Below are 25,992 nucleotides of genomic sequence, written 5' to 3'. Positions count from 1 at the left end.
GGAACCATGCTGTCCAAATGTTTTATTGCGATCAGTATCTGCAATAAAAAAGAATTACATTGTGGTGACCACTACATTGTTACAGAATTCACCTAGGGAACTTATGTGGGGCATGGTGCGTTCCGGGGGGAAACTATATTTTGCCATGTGCGTTTCCGGCACAGACCCTGGAAAGTCTTGCGCGTTGCGGCTGAGAGTCAAGAGAGTCACGAGCGGCATTCATCCGCCACACTGGTGACCCTGACTTGCCTTGTTGAAGTCTCAGAGGCATTTTATGAACACTTTAAGCAATGGCGGACACTAGCTTTCTCCAGCTATCGATGTTCAACGAGTCTTCTGCGGCCGCGTGGTTCGCGTGCACAGAGGCGCAGTTCACCCTCCACGGTATAGCCGACGATACCATACGCTTCTACCACGTGGTGACTGCGCTCGGGTACTCGACGGCGGTCAGAGTTCAGCGAGTCGTTGCTTTTCCGCCGAAAGAGAACAAATATGGGGTGTTTAAGGCGGACCTTCTCTGGTGTTTTGAACCGTCGCTTGCTTTGTTGAATTCAGAGACGCCCAAGGTGCCCGCCACGAGAGCCCTACTGCCTGAGGTTCCTGCCGACGCTGGTGGTGCTTCCGCCGCGGTTCCTCGCAGTCGTCCTTCCGTCCCAGTACCCGCGCCACCACAGCATACTCCCGCTCGAGCGCTTCCTGACGCCGACGTTGCTGTCTCGCCTCCGGCCCCGCTCTCACTTGCCTCGGCTCCACCGCTGCTCTACGTCAACGCCGCTGCGCCCGTCCTCGGTCTTCTCGGCTTTGGCGCCGATGCACCCACCTCCGGCCTACTTGTTGACGATGCGCCTGCCTCCGGCATTCTCGACAACACCCCATCCGGCCCTGGTTTTCTCGACAGCGTCCCGTCCCCGGCCCTGGTTTCCTCGTTGACACGGCGTCTGTTCTTGGCCTTCCTAATGACGTCAGTCCTGTGCCTGCGTTTCTGGCCGCTGCTGACGTCGCTCCAGCACCTGCGCCTCTGGAAGTCTACGAGGTCACCCCGCTACTGGCGCCGCTGGACGCCAACACCACTGACCTCATCCATCGCCTAGCGTCCCCGACGTCCTCCCGATTGTTCTGCTTGGTCGTCCACCGCCTGGCATCCTGAGTGTCCTCCTGATCGTCGCATTCGGTCGTTCATCGCCTGGCATCCTGGACGTCCTCCCGATCGTCCTGCTCGGACGTCGCACACCTGGCATCCTGGACGTCCTCCTGATCGTCCATTCGGTCATCTTCCACCAGCGCCCTGGCCATGGATCCCAACCGTTCCGTTGTATTGGGTTGCGCCTGGCGTCCTATGTCGATGAATTCTGGGGGGGGCCTGTGTCGTGACCACTACATTGTTACAGAATACACCTAGGGAACTTATGTGGGGCATGTTGTGTTCCGGGGGGAAAACTATATTTTGCCGTGTGCGTTTCCGGCACAGACCCTCGAGAGCTGTGTGCTAGTGACGAGATTTGTCGTTCACTTGAGTAAACGAATCCATTCCGGTTCGTTCAGTAAAAAGATTCGTTCAAACAAATCGTTCAACGAATCGTTCGCCCCCCTCATCTCCCTCCCCGCCCAAACGAATCGTTCGGTTACTGAACGGGAAGTGACGTTGCCGAACGAATCACCAAAGACCGCTTCGCAGTATAACTGAACGGGAAGTGACATTGCTTGGTCCCTCCCTCTCTTCCACATTGACCACTCGTCGTAGTTTCAGAAATGAGTGACAGGCGGTATCATTCTGCTTTCACAGACAGCCTCGTCTCCCTCCTGCTGCTGCAAAAGCGAGGGAGAACTTCCGCGTCGTCTGTCCTAGTTCTATGGGCTCAAAGTCATGGCTCGTGCTTGCATTTCGATTTAGGACACGGTTAAACATTTTCCTTTTGTGAGGGGAGTAGGGGGCGGGGGCGCACGGACTTTCTTTAGCAGGTTCTTGATCACACATACATATACAGCATGTTTGCTGTCACGAAAATAAAAATACATCGAAAGTTTAATTTCTGAATATGGAACGACCAACACATCATATTTACATCTCGCTCTGTTGTATTTTTGTTTTTTAGTATTAAGATGATCGTGTTGAATTTTTGCACTGGTATTAATAAATAAATTAATCCGGTCAGCTCCCCTGTCGTCCCCGCATCTCAGATCGTCAAATGCTGACGAGAAATAATTGTTTGCTCTTTACGATGTCGCCTTTCTACTCTCATTAGTCTGTTAAGAAAAATGTAGACATATTGCGACATCTCCCGTGTCTGCGTGCGTTGTTTTGGGCGCTTGAGTAGCACATGATGGACGGATTGACATAATTTGTCAAACCAACCAACACCCGACAGGCTGACACGAAAAAAAAAAAAAAAAAAACACTCGGGAAAAAATTGACATGTATATACAGTTTCATTGCAAATCAGTATTATGGTGATCATACTAAATATTTTTTTCTGTGCACATATGAGGTAAATATCGCTGCCATGAAGCCTTCATATAGTGACAGTTCTCTGCCCGCTTCACTGCCGTCACGCGACCACAGCTCAGCTTTTGCTTGCCTCGTAGCTACCCGTGTTTTAAATTACTGTAAATTTGATAGTATGTCGTCATAGGCAGTCACGAGTTTGTTGAGAAAAGTACTACTCTAAACAATGCTCGCTAGATTTGTGTGGTGTTTTTGTCTGTTTGAGCAGCATTTGATAGGCTCCACGTTAACAAATATGTGACAAAGTCATTTCCTTTCATTTTCTGATTCGTTCACCGCATAGTCATTACTGGAAAATCAAGTTAGCAGCAAGCTAGGTCAAGAACCGGAGGACCGAGTCACTGAACGGGAAGTGACAAAACTCAGTCTTGCCCCCCTGCCTGCACGCTGGCTGCTTATTGGCCACACGTGGACGTGAGTGACAAACGCCCTGATTCTGTTTCCGCTCCCTCCCCTGCCCGCGATGAGGCTGGCGTCTGATTGGTCGTGTGCGATGTCAGAAGACGCTGCCGCTTGCTCAACGCCCTCCCACGCAGCGAACAAGCACCACCTTCATAGAACGAATCAGTGCAGATGATGATTAGTTCGGTCTCGTTCACCAAAACAATTCGTTCAAAAAGAACGAATCGTTCGCGACCGATACAACACTACTGTGTGCGTTCCAGGTGAGAGTCAAGAGACTCACGAGCGGCCAAACACGTCAACACGTCTACTCAACGAACTATATCGAGACTCAATAACATTCATCCACCACAACATACTATTTTTGTTAATATGTAAATACCTTGTAGTATTTCCTTGTAACAACATTTGGCAAATGTAATGTAATTTGTGATTTCACCTCATTTTGGTCACTTAAGTGGCCGGCATATCAATCTATACCTCACGTCAGTCAACACAGGCTGACAGGTTGTTATAATTTTGTCCACGAATAATCAAGAAAGTGAGAAGAACAATCATAAAATCTCATCTACGTCGAGCTGAATCCATTTTTGGAGATTCCGTGGGTTCCGCTGGCTTGATTTTGCAGTTTTAACTTTTAACTTCAACACAATGCTTACTTCAACCGCAACTAATGATGATGAAACACAATGCTTACTTTAACCGCAACTAATGATGGTGAAATTTTACCTTAACCAGAAGTTTGGAGCAGTCATTTTCCAAGATGGCGCCACCCCTATATCGCTCAGCGAGTAGTGTGTGTTTTATCGGAGGGCTCTGACGCAAAATGGCCGACAAGCAACTGCGCATTTTCCCGTTTGCTCATAACGCGCATCACACATCTAGGCATGTGATATCATATCTCTACACGCATTGACAAACGCCATTAAACCATGGCGTCACAGGCCTAGTTTCATTTTATCAGAGGTTTAGAAAGACCTAACGTCTGTTAGCATCCCCCAGAGAAGGGCCGGACTTGAGAAAATACAATGGGAATCGAAGACGAAGCTGACCGGACGCTATTCATTAGGAGTTTGGATGCACGAGTAACGGAGGAGCTTTTATTCGAGCTGTTCTTACAGGTGATGAATTCTTTTGATCTAGCTGTGCTTTTGCGTTGAGAGTGCTAGTTGGCAGCACAACCCCGTCGATAGAGAGCTTCGTAAAATACCCTTAAATACCATGGACGGTAAATATCTTAACAATGAAGCAAGTCCGTTGTCAACATTAAAATTATAGTATACAATCCGGGTAATGGAAAATATGTCTAGTTGAAACTGTTATTAGAAATCCATGCCACGACAGACTGCGCACGACATTAACGAACCTCTCTCAGCAGGCAGGACCGCTCATCAAAACCAAAATTCCAACAGACGCCAATGGCAAACGGAAAACGTTCGGTTTTGCCGTGTACAAACACGAGGAATCGGTGCCGTATGCCATACAGCTCCTAAACGGGACGTCGCTGTTTGGTAAAGCAATCCATGTGCAATTCCGTTCAGGTATGTTATGATTGCGTACACAGTATGCGGTTTATTTTTCCAAAAATGACACAATAACATATACCACTAAATTTCATACATTCAGGCTTGTTCTGAATAAACGGAACAGGAGGCTACGACTGGATAAAACCACATTATTTTGAATTACTAGTGAGGTACTAGTGCAGGAAACAAGTCTTGGCCAATTTAAGCCTTTAACACCTGGGCCTATTTTGTTCGAATTTGCATGCCTTTGATGTTGCCTTTTATATTTCAAAGAAAAAATGTTAACAATGGCCTGGTTGGGTCCCTTTTTTTCAGGATACAATAATCTTCATGTCCAAAGTGTTGTTTTTTTCACTGACCAATTATAATCAACTAGGGCTACAGCTATCGAATATTTTAGTAATCGAGTAATCGACTGAAAATTCTATCAATTAATCGAGTAATCGGATAAAACATTTTTTTTAGGTAAAGCGTAATTATAAATATACATGAGAAAAAAAGACATTTAAAGATGGCGGCTGTTTACTAATGCTGCCCAGATGCGGCCGAGTCTGTCTGTTTCGCATCTAGTTCTAAATGTATGCGATATCTATGAGACTCATCGAACACTACCTGCTACCACACTAGTATCATGCTGGTGTAGTTTTTAGCAACGTCAGCGTAGTTTATAGCAGCTGTCGGCTGCAGTAAGTTTTTTTATTTTATTTTTTAAAATTTTATTGCTTCTTCCTCTACGCACGTGACGTCAGCGCGTTGTCCCGCGTGAAAATTAGTTCGGGCAAAACGTGATGCTTAGAGCTGGCAAAATTAAACGATTCCTCGAGGTGAATAAAATTACTTGGATCAGTTTTTAAACTCGAGTTACTCGACTTGCTCGAGTATTCGTTTCAGCACTATAATCAACATTATGGACTCCAAATAGAAGAGAAAAAGACAACATTTTTTTTGGGTCAAACTTTGTAATATTGATGTCCCATTGACAACCAACATGCTCAACGAAACATTTTGAAGCTAGAATATATTTATTCAACAGAAAAAGGAGTAGTTTATATTTGAAAAAAGAATCGTTTTACATTTGACAATTTAACAGAAACGGCAGGTATGGTCATCCGCGTTTTTGTTCTTTATACATATTATGCTCAAAACAGGTTATATACAGTAGACCAGTGTTTTTCTGTGCTTTTCTGAGACACGGCACATTTTTACGTTGGAAAAAATCTCGCGGCACACCACTAACCAAAAATGTTCCAAAATTACTTTCTGTACAGTATATTTAATATTAAAATAATTTCTCAATATTTGTACTCAACTCTTCACTTAAGTGTGTAACCACCCTGTTTAGGTGAACACAAAACCTGGCAGGAATCTTCAACAGCTCTGTCTCTATTTTTTTATAGCAGTTAGGCTTGAAAAACTATTATTATTATTATTATCAGACAGGGGGACTTGAACAATGCCTTTAACCGCATCAGGGCCGAGCATCTTTCTGATAATATCTTTGCAGGCATGTAGTATTAATGTCTCTGCAACAGTGTGGGACTTTTTGGATTTAGCAACAAGTTCAGCAACAAGGTAACTGGCTCTGAGGGCTCTGTCATTCTCTGTTTTCAAAAACGTTGCCCTTTTCTGTGTTTTGACTAAGGCAAAGAAAAAAGTCCATCGACTTGTTTTGAAGCGACAGGTGTTTTGTTTGGAGATGGAGCAGATTGAATAGCTGCTCGTGTCACGTTCAAGAACTGATCGGATTTTTAGCCATTAGCCAACTTGCTGTCCTCGACAACTTGTTGGAATAAAACACAGTGAGGATTGACGGTGGTCACACATGGATAAATTGGAAAGGGCACTTTCGTGTATATTGACACTTAATGAATAATCAAATGATGTAGAGTATACGTGCTGGGGTCCACATTGTTGTGGACAGCAAGGTGGCTGATGGCTGGACATCCGAGCAGTTCTTGAACGTGCCACGAGCAATACCTCGCTCATCTGCACACGACCGCAACCTTCTACCTATGTCTTCGTTTCTACTGCAACTCCGCCCGACGACGTAAAAAAAAAAAAGGGATATTTGATAATATTTCGCGACGCACCTGACGATCTCCGGTTGAAAAACACTGCAGCAGACCAACAGTGTAAAATAGTTTTGAAAAATATGTATCTACACACATATATAATCTTACACAGAAATGATTTGGAGGATATCTCTGTGTGGGTATTGCACCCATCACCTTATCAAAAATATATACATACGATCAAGCTTCTCGAACACACACGTCTATATAAAAATAGAAAAGATCAATAGGGAAAAAAAATAAAATTCAAATAAAATATTCAAAAAATGTCCTTTCAAAAATATTGACAATAAAGTACAGTGGTACCTCTACATACGATCGCTTCGACACACAAACTTTTCGACATCCGACGTAAAATTTGACTCGCCATTTGTTTCTACATCCGACGACATGTTCGAAATACGACGACAATGGCAGCACCGCAGACGAATGCACGGCGGATTTTCTTGTGTGACAAATCAACACTGGTTTCAGAAAAGGTTGGTACAGGTGGTGAAACAAGGAAAAAGTTGACGCTTACCTTCTAAATAAAGATGCAAATGACAGAAAAATATGAGCGTAGGGTGGGAATCCGTGAAATGGCTCAACAATACATCAGTCTTTATAAGTTAAGCTGACAATTCTTATTGTGGTAACATCTCCAGAGAAATCGCCAACTTCGCCACGTTTTTATCATTTATTTCACAACTTATTCAAAACAAAAACCTTCTGACTGCCTTAATTGACGGTGTTCTCAAGAAAGCATTCAAAGTGAAAGTGAAACTCAAGCTCACCGGTCTGTCTCTGGCACGTCAGCTCCGCGGTGCGTTCAGGGTCAGCAAAAAACGTCCGCCACATTAGAACCCGATTCGTTACAATAATACAGGAATTATTATTATTATTATTCCGATTTTGATTTATAATTTATTTGTTTTGCTATGTGTAATTGCCATTTGTAATAGTACCAGCAGTATTTTTTAAGGATTTAGTGAAGGTTTTTGGGCTGTGGAACGAATTAATGGAATTATAATGTATTCCTATGGGAAAATCCTGCTCGACATACGACCATTTCGACTTACAAACAAGGTCCTGGAACGGATTAACTTCGTATGTAGAGGTACCACTGTAGTTCAATTTTTTTTCAGGCATGCCACTGTTTCCCCTGAACAGTACACAGGGCTACGTCACACACTACGTCACACAGCCCAATCTTCCGTTGTTGGCGCACTGCTGTCACTTCTCACTCGCCGACTCATCCAATGAAAACAACATCTGGCCCATCCACTTCCATGAGTTGGTGAAATAATGCATTAGCTTCCGCTAAATTTAGTTTTCGATTCATTCCCCACTTTTCAAAGACGCTTACTCAATTCAACCAACTGTCGCTCGCTTCTCTTTAGATGGCATCTCGCTAGGTAATTCATTAAAAAAATTCACATTATGTCCATTCTTCGTGACCTCACAATGGCTTCTGGGATATGTAGTTTTTCATGGTGCTTAGTGCATGTGACACGAAAAAGCATGTTTATTTCATAATACACGCGGTATTTTATGCTCCTGAATGATATAGACTGCTTGGATGTGTGTGGAAGCGATCGCTATATTTATTTAGTTTTTTGAATCCCGCGCCATGAAAATGAGTGACTTCCGGCTTCGGTCTTGCATTGAGGAGGAGGGCGCTGTGACGTGTACGGTAGAAGAAGTCCTCTTCACTATACAGCATACTGTTGTGTATGAGGACAAAGGATTCAGCTGATTTTGTGGATTAATACGTTTATTTTTCGCATCACGCCAGCCAAACGGCTGCAGAAAAATCATTCTGTATGAGGGAGAGGCATATGCGACTTTTTGGAGTTTCAAAAGGTTCCCATTCACCGTGGATATTTACTGTGGGACCATTGGACTTACGAGGAAGTGAGTAAACATCTTGTTTTTTATTATGTCAAATCCGAATACAGCGATTACAAAGTAAACACTACAAACTTTCTTTAAATAAAGGACTACTTACGTTTGATCATTGATAGGCATGTAAAAAGCCCTCCTTATGCACATTAGCAGCACGTTAGCTGCACAACAACTGCAGCCGCGCTCCTCCAGGGAACGAACTGTAAATTGCTCTCCGCCGGGCGGTTTGCCGATCCACAAAGACAATCGACAACCCAGTCGTCATGTCAAATAATTGAGGCTAGTTATGTGTGATTTTCCGCTTCGAAGACTTTGAAACATCACTCGGTTCGGGTTAGCATGTCGGCAAGCTGTCACGCCTTTTGGTTTGTTTACATTCTCCGAAGCCGGGGAAGGGCAATGACATATGTCCGGTTTAGGTGTCATAAAATATCGTTCGGGAGGTGCGACAGTAAAGGTGAAGTCGACAGTTTTGACCATTATGGAGTAATTTTGCCACGTTGTCCTGAATAAATGCATTTTTATTATTTCATATTCCATTTAGCACAAGACTGTTATTTGTCATGACCATGCCATTTATTTAGCAATTGGGGAAAATACTTGGATAAAAAGAATATCCTGTAAAAATATTGAAGTAAAGAGACAGAAACAATGACATTTTGCAGCTCTCTTCGTCGCGTTTTCCTCGTTGTGAATAGTTCCCCCTCGACGGGCTGACTGGTCCTTCTCAAGCCATTTATATAGCTATTGGGGAAAAATATTTGGATAAAAAGAATATCCTGTAAAAATATTGGAGTAGAGAGACTGAAACAAGGACATTTTGCGGCTCTCTTCGTCGTGTTATCCTCGTTCTGAATAATCCCCCCTCAATGGGCTGAATAGTAAAACCGATGAGCCCAGTCTACCGCTGACATCATCCACCTGTTGGGGACGCTAAAGCCCTATAATGGTAGCCTGGCTCTGCCAGACTATTCTCCCTGTATTTTTCAAACACTGAGAGAAATAGTCTGGAACCCCTCCCATTAACGGCCTTTTAGAGCAGATACAAAATCAATCGACAAATCAGATTCGTTTATTTGCGTCACGTGTTCTTCACAAGCAACGTCACTCTTGCGCGTCGAAAGTCGTCCCTTCAGCAACACAGACGGTGAACGGCAGAGCCGAGAATATGTTCCAATCCACGGTAAAATCAGTTTTAAATGACCAAAAACACATCGACACGAGTCACTGACAACAATCTGTCTCGCGCTAGCCATGTCGAATAAACTCCGCTCTCTTCGTATGTTTACTTCCGCGCGCAAGTCCGTCATCCTGAAGTCGCCATTTTACTAACGTCACGTCTGCCCGTCGCTGATTGGTCCACTCCGCTGTCTGTATGCTGTGGCTTGCTCCGCCCTGGAAATTGTTTCCGTGGGAAGGGTGGCCAGACTCAATAGCTGGAACAGCGTTGAGTCTGGTGTACCAGGCTACTATAATGGTAGGTGTGGCTAACCGGCAGATTAAAAGACTAATTTCTCGTCATCTGCGCTTTGCTAAATTGTTGTATATAGTCGAATCGTCTCAAAATATGATTCTAATTCACATAATAATGCCATTTAAGACTTTTTTTTCTCCTGTCATATGCTCTTTAGGTTTTCAAAATGGACAAATGGAAATATGGACAGAAAAAAATGGTCCATGCAGCGTTTTAACCCCTTCAGACTTAATAATGCTGCCGAAGGACAATATAGGACCAATAAATACACTGAATTTAGTTGCTATTGCCACTTCTGGGAGATGATTGAATGAAACTTTACCGACTGAAATCAAACCATGAAGTTTTGGCACGCCCTCTTTACTATTTTTGGATTTTTGAAAATGGCTGACCAAACGCAACTTCAGAAAGGATAACGTAAAGTACTCATTTCTCATTAAAAACACATTAACATTAAAAATAACCAATGAAAGCATGGAATATCCCCAAAAAGTTCAGTTTGTTCTGGTGGTTGAGTAAAAATTAGTGCAGATTTTTTTTTTTTTGCCCAGCAGTAAAAATGTGGGTCTGAAGTGTTTACTGTTTATTTATGAGGGCAATTAAACTATAAAACTCAAATGGCATTATCTTCAGTTTTACTTGGTCAATTAAGTTAGAGTAAAAACGGGCGTGGACCTCAACTTCCGCACTTGGGTGACATAATTACAGTGTGATGAGGCTTCTTTCCTGATAATTTACAGGTGCCTGTTTGCTGAAATTAAATGCCCAAGTTAATTAACAGCACCACAGGACAATAACTTAAAGTATCAATTCAAACACAGACATCGAGCATAGATGGGACCAGGTTCTAACTCCGGTTCTCCCAAAACCGTTTGAATTTTTAAATTTTGATTCCATGTTTTGATGCCCTGACCGGCGAGCGGAAAAAAACTGCTGCCGAAAACCACGAAGAGGAAGCCACGAGAAGCGCGTGTTTGTGCATTGCAATTTAATTACAACTATAGACACTGTGAGGCGGCGCTCAAAAGTTTGGCTTAACATTACAAAGCAGCTTGAGTGGACTCACTCAATGAAGCATTTAATGTTTTTCTTGGTTATTCTTGTTTAAAAATTACTCACATTATGAAGGCGGCACGTTGGAACAGTAACATGTTTAAAACTGACTTTTTTTAGCATTGGGACTCTGTATCGGTAGATTGTCAAAATCAAGTGACTCGGACTCTAACACGGATGCAAAAATATGCGATCGGGACGTCCCTAAATATTTTGAAAAGGAGGTGGAAAAACATCAAATTTTTCTGATTTGTGTATTCCCTCAACAGGGTTTCCCCTAGGATTTTTTGAAGCTGCAGTGGTGGGCTGCATCGGAGTTGGACCGCCTCATCATGTCGTGCCACGGCGAAATTGCGTCATATCATGACGATTTTTTTTTTTTTTTTCACATTTTGTTTCCTAAGAAGAACCATAACAAAGATCTATTTGAAATATTTCATTGGCCAGGCTAATGTCGTAGCTCTCAGCTACGGTACATGTAAGCCTGTCGCAATATGCAATAATTCCATTTATCGCACGATAAATAAAAATGAAGGCGGTAATTTTTCCGCTGCAACTTATCGCCTCGCGTGCACGTGCGTGCGCGCGTGCGGCAGACGTGCTGTTAAAAGTTTGCATTCCTTGTTACCAACTGCGCAAAATGCATGTTCGTTCCAGGTCCGGCAAAAAATAGCGCCGGAGCCAATCATTCCCATTATATCCCATTGTTCAACGTATACCGGCCGCGCCAGTGCTCCGGATTGACTGCGGACCATCACAGGCGTGCCGGTGTTGTTGACGTGTGGGCGCTCCTGTTAGGGGTGACATTTCATGTGGGGCGGCTATTTTTCGGCACAACACCGGATATTTGAGTGGTAAATTAAGAGCGCTATGCTTCAAACTCGTCCTGTTTATGAAAGTCGATTGTCATATGCTGGTGTTGTGCAGTAATGAGCAGATGTGACTTCTGTGGCGTTTGCTAACTTTTTTAATGCGCGCACACACTAGATATCATGAAATAGCACACTAGATGTGCTAGGTCCCATGCCATTGGCTACGTGAGCCCAGAGTGATTATGGGACACGTAGTCCATATGCTACATCGATGAATTATAAACCGCCATGACTGAATGGAAGTTAAGAAGGCCAAATCAATCTATACCAGTGACAATAGATAATGCTGAAAATATTTTTAATTCAGTACATGACACAGATGGATTCGGACTACAAATAGGATGTCTTGCTCATGTAGTAAACCTAGCTGCTAAGAGAGCTGTAGCAATCAACAGTGCGCCCCGCCTCACTTTACAAACATTAAAGATTGTTCTCAACACTTTAATACTAAATTTCTTAAGATCAGTAAGAAGTAAGCACAGAGATATTATGCACTAAAATGCATGTTTATATGATAGCAATTTAATTTTTGCTCGTTTGCAAAACAAAAAAACAAAACAAAAAATGAAACAAAAAATACAGTTGTTATTTTTTTTCCCCAGAGCATTAAATGTATTGAATCAGATCGACGACGTGTCCCCCGTATCGAAAATCGTACCGAACAGTGACTTAACTGTATCGTTGCATCCCTATGGAACACCATTGCAGAAGCTATGAGGGGAAAAGTTTTCATTTGCCTAAATGCTTAAGTTATTAACTGCAATTGTATTTTATTTTTTTTTTCTTGAAAAACACATTTTATTCTGTGTTTCTGTGCGGTATTGATATTGTTGTCTTTTACTTAAGAAGCATGGTCTATTGTTTTTAGTTGTGATTTCTTATCGCGTTTAAATGGCTGTACTTGATCTATTAATATATACTGTATTCTCACTGTGTTATTGTAAATTGGTTTTAAAAAAAAATTGGGGGGCGCAGTAATATCGCATATCGCAATAATTTATGAGATAAATTATCGCACACTAAAATTTGTTATCGCGACAGGCCTAGGTACATGTAAGTAAAATGCGTAGCTGATTACAGCTGCGTTACCCTACATAATAATTAGGGGTGCATCGGTTCAGTTAGCCCACGGTTCAGTTTGAACCTCGGTTTTGGGATCACGGTTTCGGTTTGTTTTTGCATTTAAAAAAAAAAAAAAAATTGTTTTTTTTTAAGCTGCCTTTATTTTGCTTTTAAGAAAATGAAATGAACACATAAAATGTAAACATGTTCGACTGTTAAAATTCCTCTTAGCTCTTTGGCTAGTTAAGTGACTGACTACTGAATTACACACACAGTAGTAAAAAAGTTATTTGGCAAAGTAACTGGTGTTACCTTTCATGTTTTTTTTTTTTTTTTTTTTTTTTTTTTTTTTAAACATCGTTACCTTTCCTATGTTTGGAGGTCATTTAATGTTCTAAATCAACTGTTAAAGTTGATAAAATTGCTCCCGTTTTTGCATTAGTTCCCTTCTGTCTACTTTTGACGTGTGAAAATTTTAAAACTGTTTCATCATTTAGGCTCTGTTGTAGTGAACATTCCTAGTGAACCTTTCTGAGAAGTTTACTGCTCTAAAACGGCAGCTGTTTACTAACGATACCGAGTCTGTCATTTCGCATTTAGTTCTATATGCATGAGATATCTATGCGTAGGTTGTAGGCTGTCGGCTACAGTCAGGAAATGCTACAGCGTCACAACAAACACTCTTCCCTCTCCGTGCCTCTGACTTTTCTCGCGTCATTCAACCAACGTATTAACGAACGGAGGAAAAAAAACGTAATGCACGAAAAGCGTATAGAATTTGAACGTAACGTAGGGCGTACACATTTAAAAATCAGTGCTCACTTGTACAAATTACGCCGAGACCGTACAACTTGACAGGTATGAATTATAGTGGACCGTCACAGTTAGGTAGTAGCACTCTGTAGCACGGGACATCCAACTATCATTGGTCATGGCGAAACTATGTGCTTTAGCGAAGTCATCTTCGATGGCTTTGCGTGCCATTTCATAAATGTCGGGGAATACGTTGTTGGAAAAATATGTCCGCGAAGGAACAATGTAACGTGGGTCAAGCGTTGCAAATAAATTAACGAAGCCCGCCGTGTGTTTTCACTGGCGTCATTTCCGGGGTTGTCCTGCTCTGAGAAAGTGATATCTGTGGGTGATGCCAGCTGAGGTGCCGGAGTCATGTTATAAGTGTTGCCATTAGCATAGGGAACAAGCGCTGAGCAATGCTTGCAAATAGTTTTTTTTGTTTTTGTTTTTTTTTTATAAATAATTTCTCTCCCTCCTATTTTCTCCCACCGCATTGTAGTCCACGGGGAAACCGAAATGTTGCCACGCCGCAGATTTGAAAGAAGCCAGTGCTTCCTCAAAATTCGGTCTCTCCACTCCTCCGCTCGCCATAGCTTTTTGTTGTCTTTCTTGTTTCACTTCGCTCGTAAGCGAGAGAGGGCGTTACCCGGCTTCTATTACACAGGTGCTTGACCGCGATCGGACATGTACTTGCGGCGGGGTGGGAATTTCTCCACAGCTGTGCTTCACGTCGCACACATAGCTCGACCAATTCATTCCTCAAGCGTTCGGAATAAATTAATTGCAAAACCGAAAAGGCGCGGTTCATAAAGGCGTATTGAACCGTACAGGGCGAACCGTACGGTTCGGCTTTGGACCGCAAACCGTTGCACTCCTAATAATAATACGACTTTTTTTTTTCTCGTAGCAATAGTACTACTTACATCTCTCAGTCCTTCTTTTTCCTTTTATTTGGCCCTAATATGTACTACATTAACACAACAATACTATTCCTTTTGTTAATGGACCAATGGCATAGGTTTGCATAGGGACGTTAGGGACATAACACTAGGAACTTTTCAGGATGCTCAAATTGTCCCAACCAACTTTTAGGCAACCTTATTTGCATTATATAATGAGTTCAGTTACAGAGGTCATTTAGATTGTCTTCACATATTTGTAAGGATAGAATTGACCCTACAATTATTAAGTGAATTACTTTCATTATGTTCAAACTTACAATGACACAATTTTTCCCCCTCAAACGTACGTTTGATTTGGCTAATGACTAGTTAATTTCCCTTGTTTTCAGTGTAAATCTAACAAATAATTGAAATTATCTACAATTGCTTCAAGTAAATTTTACTCAGATTTCTTGAAATAAGAAAGCCGTCTGTCTGAAAATAATTTTAACACTTATTTTAAGCAAAAAGTGAGTATATTTAATCTAAAAAAAAAAAAAAGGCTTTTTTTCGTCAAAAATGTTCTTTATTCAAGAAGTGATATTGTTCAAAACTAGTGATGCACGATAATGCATTTTTCAGCCGATACCGATAACCGATAATTTCCTCCTCGTTCCAACCGATAACCGATAATGTCAAGCCGATAATTTTATTTAAGATTTATGTAAAATTTTAAAGTATACACAAGAGAAAATATTGCTGTGCAAAAATAATATTGCTCTTTTTTTTCAACATCAAATGTGAACAAGTAGTAGTAGTAGTAAATTCCAACATCTAAATAAAGACAGATTGTCTGACATTGTGTAATGGTAAACTTTTGGCAACAATTACTTACAGAGTAAATACATAAGTTGCACAAAAATGGCTTTAAAAGTATGCCATTCCTAAAGTATAACATTACTACACAGCAAAAACACAGCTCCTTAAGACTAGTTAAGGCCCCTTGTTTTCAGTGTAAATCTATTGGAAATAAGTTAAATTAACTGCCAGCACTTCAAGTATATTTCACTCAGATTTCTTGAAGAAAAATGGCCAGCTGAAAATAAGATTAACAGCCTTATTTTAAGCAATAAATTATTATACATAATCCTAAAAAAACAAAAACTTGTCAGAAATGCAATATTTAGTTCAAGTAAGTGGAATAATCTGGCGCATTCAACTAGTCTTCAACACTCAAACAAGATGGGGAAAATTATTTGACTAGATTTAAGAAGAATGATCTGATTAAGACGTCATAAATTTAAAGCGTACTGAATGCATTACTGACTGGATGACTTCTTTGTGTCGTTTAGTGCATGTTACAATTATCAACTAACCACTGTGCCGTCATGATAAACATGGTTTGTTGACATCACCTGTGTAAATGTCCGTGGTAAAACTGATGTGATCGGCATGTCTTTCACGAAGAATCGTGGTCGTATAAACTGCATTATTTTTTCATCCAGGGGTTTGGCTGTCGGGTCATTTCGGGAATTTCCTCCCGCCTGTGCCCTTCAGTCCGCCCGGCTGCCAAATTAGCACCCGCGCCAGGCCTCTGTCTTGAATTGGAGTGGCGGCGGCAGCTAAGTTCGTACCGTATATCCGCCCGCCCCGGCCGGCTCGCTGCGGCGCATTCGGTGCATGGCTCTGCTCTCATGCTCTACCCGCCTAGGGCGAGGCGGCGGCGGCCTGCTGGACAGGCGGGCTCCGTCGGAAGACAGCTACTTGTCAACTATCGATCTCGTGAGGTGTTTAGCCATAGATGGGAGTTTACCACTCGCTTTGGGCTGCATTCCCAAACACCCCGACTCCGGGAGGACCGCAGCGTCTCTGTATCGTCACAAGCCCCGTAGCTTCCTTTATAGTTTATTTGTTAACAATAGCTTTAGCCTTCATGCTAGCAGCAGCATATTCGTTCCAAAAATCATTGTGATGCAGTTTTAAATGGCTGCTGGGTTAGTGCTAGTGGTGTTCAATGAGGACGCTTTCTTTAGGCCTTGAGGAACTGTTTTGTAGATGGCGAGAGCGTCGTTTATTTCATTTCACACACGGGAAAAGCAACGCACGCTAGTGAGAGCGCCTCAACACTGATGTGTAACACCGCCTCCTCTATGACGCCGTACTCCTAAACCCCTCCTCCCACAGGGGCTTCAGAGAGGGGAGGGGTTGAGCAGGCGGCAGTGAAGAAGTGGAGAAAACTGCTTGGTTGCGCACATTTGGAGGCTAAATCAAGTATATAATTATCGGATTGCATTATCGGTTGATTTTTTTTTTTTTTATTATCTGTATTATCTGTGTGACGTCATAATTGCCATTATCGGCCGATAATTATCGGCAGCCGATATTATCGTGTATTTTTATTCAAAACATTGTTTGCAATCATATTCCCCCTTGATTTTGGTGAAAAATGACCAACCTTTAGATGTATGGGCTTCATAAGAACAAATGGTAATATTTACCTAAAGTAAATTGAATAATCTGACCCATTAATCTGTTAACTAGTCTTTAACACTCCAAACAAGATGGGAAAAAAATATTCAAATAGATTTTAGAGAGATCATCAGATTAAAACGTTATAAATTTGCAGTGTGAAAGTTAGTACAATCAATACAGATTTATTTTTGCATTGATCATTTAGCCTATCCATTAATTAGGTTCATATTGGTGAGAAATGTAGCCCTGGCCCCCGTTCACCTATCAGTTTGGTTTTATTAACGTCCTGGCCCCAGCAATAGGTGTACATGCAGGTTACGCTGTTATATCCTCCCCACCAACATTGAGACCAAACCTATGCCCTTCTAATTGTCGTGTAAAGAGTTTTACTAGTTTTGGTGAGAAGGTGAACAGTTTTTTGTTGTTGTTGTTGCTGTTCGTGAACTACGTTTCCACACAAACGCACATTGAGCTACCATTTAGCTTCGCAAGGAGAGGTATGAGAGACATTTTTCGAGTGTCCCGTAGCTTGCGAAACTTTGGGGAAAAAAGCGCATTAATCAAGGTTTCGTCAGCCGTGATTGTGTATATCCATCCGCTGTAACAGCTCTGCCCCATTGCTATTGAATGCGTTGTTGACATTAGCGCGGCGGCGCAAATTCATTCAAACTTGCCTTTCCATCCAAGACGGCCGTCCACTGCTCACTTTCGCTGAAAAGTCCGATCCAAAATACAGTAATGCCCCGGATGGGGGAAAGGAGAGGAGTCTGTATCGGCTTAGCCACTTGAATGTGGCAACAATAATAAAGAAGAAGAATAACAAAATAACAGTGGGCTTCCCGACATGCGACTGCTATCTCCTTCTCGCTTCCCTCGACGTCACAGCTCCCCGTCCAATCGTCTCTTAAGGGGGCCTCGTGTAGTTACGGACATTACAATACACAATAAATAGGTTGCCGCTGAACCTTTCACACTAGGCTGCTGCTAGTTTGAAACGGTCTTAAAAAAATAAATAAAATTTAAAAAATCAACTTGTATTTTGATGTGGCGGTGCGCCACAATATTTAATTTGTAGGAGACACCCCGTTCAAGAAACTAAATGATTATCTTTGTAATAAATCAAAATTGGAGATCTGCAGACATCTACATTTACTTTGGAAAACAATGATATACAGTAGTTACGTTAAATTCATTGTCCAACTTTTTTTTACATTTACTTTTTTTACATTTTCTTTGGAAAACAATGATATAGTTACATTAAATTCATAGTCCAACTTTTCTCGGTGCATATTTTGGTTCCACGGCACATTTCCAATTAAATTGTATAGCCAATGCTAATATAATGGTAACTAGCGTGATTTCTTGATGAGCATATTACTTCACAAATTGTAAAACAATCAATGATTAATTGACCTTCAAAAATTGCTTGTGACAGCCCAAGTTGCATTCAGCATATAAGTAAGCATATACAGTTGTGGTCAAAAGTTTACATACACTTGTGAAGAACATAATTTCATGGCTCTCTTGAGTTTCCAGTTATTTCTACAACTCTGATTTTTCTCTGATAGAGTGATTGGAACAGATACTTCTTTGTCACAAAAAACATTCATGAAGTTTGGTTCTTTTATGACTTTATCATGGGTGAACAGAAAAAAGTGATCAAATCTGGTTGGTCAAAAATATGCATACAGCAGCGCTAATATTTGGTAACATGTCCCTTGGCCATTTTCACTTCAATTAGGTGCTATTGGTAGCCATCCACAAGCTTCTGGCAAGCTTCTGGTTGAATCTTTGACCACTCCTCCTGACAGAATTGGTGCAGTTCAGTTAAATTTGATGGTTTTCTGACATGGACTTGTTTCTTCAGCATTGTCCACAAGTTCTCAATGGGGTTTAAGTCAGGACTTTGGGAAGGCCATTCAAAAACCTTAAATCTAGGCTGATTTAGCTATTCCATTACCACGTTTGATGTGTGTTTGGGGTCATTGTCCTGTTGGAACACCCAACTGTGCCCAAGACCCAATCTTCAGGCTGATGACTTTAGGTTATCTTGAAGAATTTGAAGGTAATCCTCCTTCATCATTATCCCATTTACTCTCTGTAAAGCACCAGTTCCATTGGCAGCAAAACAGCCCCACAGCATGATACTACCACCACCGTGCTTGACGGTAGGCATGGTGTACTTGGTGTTAAAGGCCTCACCTTTTCTCCTCCAAACATATTGCTGGGTATTGTGGCCAAACAGCTCGATTTTTGTTTCGTCTGACCACAGAACTTTCCTCCAGAAGGTCTTATCTTTGTCCATGTGATCAGCAGCAAACTTCAGTCGAGCCTTAAGGTGCCGCTTTTGGAGCAAGGGCTTCCTTCTTGCACGGCAGCCTCTCAGTCCATGGAGATGCAAAACACGCTTGACTGTGGACACTGACACCTGTGTTCCAGCAGCTTCTAATTCTTGGCAGATCTGCTTTTTGGTGATTCTCGGTTGAATCTTCACCCTCCTGACCAATTTTCTCTCAGCAGCAGGTGATAGCTTGCGTTTTCTTCCTGATCGCGGCAATGACAAAACAGTGTCATGCACTTTATACTTAGAATTGTTTGCACTGTTGCTCTTGGGACATGCAGCTGCTTTGAAATGGCTCCAAGTGACTTTCCTGACTTGTTCAAGTCAATGAGTCACTTTTTCAGATCCATGCTGAGCTCCTTTGACTTTCCCATTGTAGCGTTTGTGGGCGTTTGCATCCAATGAGCCCTATTTAAATGGCCTCAGAGAAGTCAAAATTGCTAATTTGTGTTGCTGTATGTATATTTTTGACCCAGCAGATTTGATCACTTTTTCTCTTAACCCATAATAAAGTCATAAAAGAACCAAACTTCATGAATGTTTTTTGTGACAAAGAAGTATCTGTTCGAATCACTCTATCGGAGTAAAATCAGAGTTGTAGTAATAACTGGAAACTCAAGAGAGCCATGACATTATGTTCTTCACAAGTGTATGTAAACTTTTGACCACAACTGTACAAGTGGTCCCACGGGGCCATGAACCTGTCCTGGGCCACAACCCTTTTGATGCTGAGGTGCACAGTAAAAAGTCAGAAACAGCATGACCTGTAGGCATATGCGTTAGCAAATGTAAATAAAGCGGCAATTGTGGGTGACATCTTGTGCCCACGAAATTTACACTTTTTCAGAGGAATTCATTGTGCGGTTTATAATCCAAACCTGTCATCCTTGTATTTTTCATATATTCAATAAATTCATGACCCATTTAGCGGTCCTGACCCACTGGTTCCATGTCACTGGTATAGATAAGTACTGTAAAACATGGTAGTATCATTAGACTTTCACACAGAGACTCAACAAAATAGCAGCAGCCAAAACTTAAAAACCTAAAGTCTTCATCCACCAATAGTAACAAGCCACAGTGGTACTTTGACTAGGGTTGGGCATCGTTTGAAATTGAACGATTCCGGTTACGATTCCGGGTCAATGTCACAAAAACAAAACACACATTTTACTTTCAAATTAAAAATACAAAATAACTAAAAACCTGCAAAGACGAATGTTAGCCTAGTCTTAGCTGGGAGAGCAACTTCGTCGAGGTTATAAATCTCACGGCCACTAAGAACCATGCGTGAATAAAGGAAAATGAATAGTGTCAAAGATCGCTAATTGCGACAAGATGATTTTGGCCTTAGCACAAATGCACATTCGCTAGACAGGGAAAGGTCTCACTCCCAATGTTTTTCTAGATGAAACCTTTACACAACAATATTTACATTTTAACTAACTTATACATTTGAACTTAGGAATTCTTTCTTTTTAACACAAAGGCATGACACGTAGACTAGAGTTAACACAGTGGCTGAAAATGGCGAAACTTCACTTGAGCTTTTGCCCCCTCAAAATAAAAAGTCGTACAGTAAATATTTTTCAATTTTATTTAGAAGTGTTTTTACTTTTTTTTTTATTTTTTATTTTTTATTTATAGCAATTAATTATGTTCTTGCTCTAATCTTTAGCAACCTGAGTTCTGCTGTGGGTAGTCTATAAGTTTATTTTAATTTCATTAAAAATATTTATTTTAACATTTTCATGTTCCAATTTACAAATATGTTCTAAAAAATTTTTTAAATCCCTGAAAGAAGTTTTTTTTTAAAAATTATTATTATTTTTTTTTTAACTCGTACATCTCAACACATTTTGGAACGATACCGTGAAACCGCTGTATTTTTGCTCAAGGTTATTGTACAGTCAAAATGTCACACCGGCACATGCCTACACACAATAGGCCCTCCTCTTAAAGTACACACTCTACAATATGACATTGCAGAACTGTTTTTGATGGGTTCAACAGGTGAATACTTTAATTATTTTCAATGGGCAAAATTGACCCAATGGCTCAATCGTATCAAAAGATTAGTCAACAAATTAAACTCATGAAGTCAAGGTACTACCGTACCCACGTATATCTCCCTAAAAAGTAATGAAATGCAGAACTACAGAGATCCCTCGCTACTTTGCGCCCTCAGTCCATCATGGATTTTTTTTTCATTCATGAAAAAAATAATACAGAAGAGCTATCCCAAGCCGATTGCGCAGTCTCCCTCTCGCTCCCTCCCTCTCCCTGCTCTTTGTTCGTCAGGCAGTGCATGTGCACTGGACTTGTTTATCAAAGTTAACGATGATTTACAGATAAATCTGTTTGATCTTGCCAGTCACGAACGTCTGAAGCCCCGCATGCGTCAATCATCGTTTAACTTGTCAAACATTTGCTGTGGCAACTCATTGTAATGAAAGGGTATTACAACACCTGGGGAAATGCTAATATTCCATCATTTATCCATGAACGCATGACTTTTGGATTCATATCATGCCACTTCGTGTAATTACACACATCGCAACACCAAGAAAATGATAGAAATTTGGATTGATTGTCAAGCTAAAACGATCGGCGCCCGAGATTCCGGAAATCTAGCATATTGTGTGCGTGATGTCACAACAAGGAAACAACCGGCTCAATGCTTAGTACTGAATGGCGGCGATGATGGCGGACAATTTTGTTTCTAGTTGCAGCGACGAATCCGACGTAACAAACGTTCTTCTAATGGTGACGAGGAGAGTTATGAACCTTTCTTTGGTGTTTTGGGTTATCAATTTGAGCCCAAACGAAAGCCAATGCAGCCTCATAAAAGGATCATTGAGGGGAGCAATCACACTGTTGAAACACCGGCAACAGATCGTGTGGGAAACCCCAAATGGTTTGTTTTGCATTTCTTTTTGTGAAGCTGATTAACCGTGACCGCAAATAAAGTAATGTATAGAATAATTATCATTTATTGTGCTATCATAGGTTTTCGCTCTGCCAACAGACACAAATATGAATGGGATTAGAGGATTTGTTCTATATATTTTACAAGCGATAATTTATACATGTGTCCAGTCCTATATCCAATGCGATTTATGTTTTTTTATTATAAAAGAGTGCTCACTCTGGCCATTTCTAGCTTGGCTGCTCCGCTCCTTTGGTTAGCCTGAGGTGGTGGGGTGGTCTCATCAGAGCCAGTCATCGTCCTCTTTCTTGATATCTCGGGACATTTAGGTGGTTGCGCGTGTATGGTGGGCACCGCATCTGCTTTCAGCAGCAATTTCTTAGCAAAACCTGATTTCATCTGTCCATAGTTCGAATAGCTTTCAGGTGTAAAATGCGCACCACACAAAACCGTGCCGGAGGCTGGGTCTGCAAAATTAGCCCTCTTAGCACGGACTAACTTTACTCATTGTCTGCGTAGTCCAGCTCTTTTTCTCGCGTTCGGGAACTCATGGGTATTACATTGCGACAAATGGCTATTTGTACACTACATAGCATGACAGGTTTGAACCATTTTAGGGATTTTTTGATAAAACACGAACGCAACTCTCGTCGCTAAACAACGATGGCACCTGCCTCGACCTTTTGTTTCCTTGTTGTGACGTACTTTCGGAAATGTTCGTAATTTTCAATCTATTTTCAATAATTGCTCATGAATGTGATGTATTTTTTTGTTAACTTTATTATTTGTTATCTTGCCACATAACGGTTCTATTGATATCTCACAGCCCCTTAGTATTATAATATCCTTTAAGTGAGCAGCTCCGTGCGGATTTGAGTGGACTCACTCAGTGAAGCATTTAATAATGCCAAGCATTTTTCTACTACTAGTTTATTCTAGTTTAAAAATAATTTGGCGGGACAGCAACATGTTTAAAACTTATCATAATTATTAAATTTTGAAGTGCTTAAAAAACATTTATTAATATACATATTTGTTTTAATTTGGAGGGGGAAAAAACATGTATGTGTCTCTTTCCAATGCTAAATCTCAGATACATTCAACACACACAGACATACACACCCATACACACACAAAAAACTGGGCGGGGGGGTGTTGCGCTACTTCGCAGTTTTTCGTCTTATTGTGGCGGGTTCTGGCCCCCAACAACCGCAAAAAACAAGGGTTCACTGTATATTAACATTTATAGGTTAGAATTAGGGTTGTTCCAATCATGTTTTTTTGCTCCCGATCCCGATCGTTTTAGTTTGAGTATCTGCCGATCCCGATATTTCCCGATCCAATTGCTTTTTTTTGCTCCCGATTCAATTCCAATCATTCCCGATAATTTTTCCCGATCATATACATTTTGGCAATGCATTAAGAAAAAAATGAATAAAACTCAGACGAATACATACATTCAACATACAGTACATAAGTACTGTATTTGTTTATTATGACAATAAATCCTCAAGATGGCATTTACATTATTAACATTCTTTCTGTGAGAGGGATCCACAGATAGAAAGATTTGTGACTTTGTATATTGTGACTAAATATTGCCATCTAGTGTATTTGTTGAGTTTCAGTAAATTATACTGTAGCCATGGCCAAATGCATGATGGTAAGTGGAACCATGACTGTGCGTAGTGCTACCAATTGATATATCTTCTCTGCGTTAGGAAATAACATAAGGTGTTAAGAAAAAGATCAATTGCTATCTTGCTTCCCCACATTGCTTCCCATGATATTTCTAATCGTAGGGAGAGGGATTGTAAGGCTTTAGCCATTAAAAAAAAAAAAAAGGCTCCAAAGGCTGCCAAAATTCACTCTACTCATTTTACGCTGCCTTTTATCTCTCTATATAGGTAAAACGGCGCCATTACAGATTGAGCGCGACAATGCGTGAGTGGGTCGTGCAGCGCATGCATTAATTGCGTTAAATATTTTAACGTGATACATTTTTTAAAAAATTACCGCCGTTATCGGGATCAATTTGATAACCCTACCTTAAGCCTAAACTAAAGACTCTGGATGAGTGTAACATATTATGTCTGTAACGTTAAATACAATTAGAAAACGATTTAATTAAAATATATATATATATTACAAAAAGGCATGGCCAATATTTTTTTGCCAATTCCGATACTTTGAAAATGAAGTGATCGGACCCGATCGATCAAGACGTCTCTAGTTAGAATTACAACTTTTAACAATACAATTTTGTCTGTACCCCATATTAGGCAGCACCCACAGCAACAGTCCAGGGAACTCGAATCCTAGTAGACCTAATCCCCATGGGTTGAGGTGAGGCCATACTTGAAGAGGTGGTTTAGTAAGGCCACCACCAATGGTCACTTTTTATGTGTGTTTGATGAGGGGAAATTTTAATCGTTATCTTCCAGGATGCCGCCCCAGTTAGTGTCTTCCCAATACACTCCTCCAGGTCTAATGCAGACTTCATCCCCTGATACTCTGCAGAAGCATGCCATGGTAAACTTTTAAAAACTGGAAAAAGATTAACTCAAACCTGAGTTTTATTGAGGCACTGTTCATTGCAAAATGTGGTTATTTTCTCCTCCCCTCCATGCCCAGATGAACATGATGGGTCAGCAACAGATGCAGCAGCTTCAGCAGTTGGCCAACGAATTCTCAAAGACCGAGCAGATGCATCCCTCTTCATGGTGCGCAGGCAGCTTCAGGCAGCGTGACAGTGCCCCCTACCGACAGCATTCATCCCAGACTAGCAGAAGAAACCAGCGCTATGCTGACGACGCCCAGGGACATCACCAGCAGCAACACAGCAGGAACAACTCCCATCAGCAAAATGCCTGGAGGGGTGGCAGCCGTCGCCATGATGGCCGGGGTAGCAATTGGCACTACGATGACAGGAGCGGTAACCATGGTTACCAAGATAGTAGGTGGCAACGCTACTGATGCAAGGCAAAGAGACTCATTTATGATTACATGGACAATATCGACTGTACGCTCAGGATGTTTTTCTACATTAATTGAAAAGATTTCTTAACAATTTGTTTAATTTAATGTTTTTAAATTTGTACTTATTGTCCCCCATTTTACAAGTTGGGCATCTAGTCAACAGAAATGTAATTAAGATGGCAGAAAAGAACATGGTTTAGCCTTTTTTCTGGTTTTGTAATTAACAAAAAAAATTTTAAATGGTGCTCGGAGTAGCTGTATAATGTTCAGATAATTTTTTTTGGGCGGGGGGCAGATTCACCAGCACAATTTATTCTTTAGCATATTTTTTAATCTTGATTTTGTAAGACAAACTCATGATGTTTTAAAACTTTGTTTATAAACATTCTTTGTCGTAATGTTTGTGTCCTCTTTCATCCCTGAACAAACTATTGTATGCAGAGGGGCTACATGGAACGCTTGGCCTTGTCTGCACCTATAAATGGCCCACTGTGTAACTAATATTCTTGTGGTAAGGGTTAGGAAGTAATCTACAGGTGGCGCCACGCGTATCCTTTCAGTGAAACCAATTACCACGGTAAATGTATCCCAGCCACATGATCAGCTCCTACATGTGACCTTTCTATTTAGGATATTTTAAAGGCATGATGTGGATTTGTCACCCACTCTGTTCACTGTGACATGTGCAATTACGTGGAGGTTTTTCTCGTTACCCCAACATGGATGCGGACCAGCTATTCCGGGACA

General features: G+C 41.2%; 1 protein-coding gene across 1 annotated transcript; it reads left to right on the top strand.

Moving 5' to 3' along the window:
* The first annotated feature begins 3,737 nt into the window (after positions 1-3,737).
* On the top strand, positions 3,738-25,992 carry rbm7 (RNA binding motif protein 7). The gene is made up of 5 exons (XM_057839081.1): positions 3,738-4,026; positions 4,284-4,446; positions 24,549-24,612; positions 24,711-24,798; positions 24,901-25,992. The coding sequence occupies exons 1-5, from the start codon at positions 3,934-3,936 to the stop codon at positions 25,240-25,242; spliced, it is 750 nt and encodes a 249-aa protein (XP_057695064.1). The 5' UTR covers positions 3,738-3,933; the 3' UTR covers positions 25,243-25,992.

This window comes from Corythoichthys intestinalis, chromosome 6 (genome assembly GCF_030265065.1).
Source record: "Corythoichthys intestinalis isolate RoL2023-P3 chromosome 6, ASM3026506v1, whole genome shotgun sequence".
NCBI lineage: Eukaryota > Metazoa > Chordata > Actinopteri > Syngnathiformes > Syngnathidae > Corythoichthys > Corythoichthys intestinalis.
Note: the sequence above shows the minus strand (reverse complement) of the source record. Positions and strands in the feature narration are given on the sequence as shown.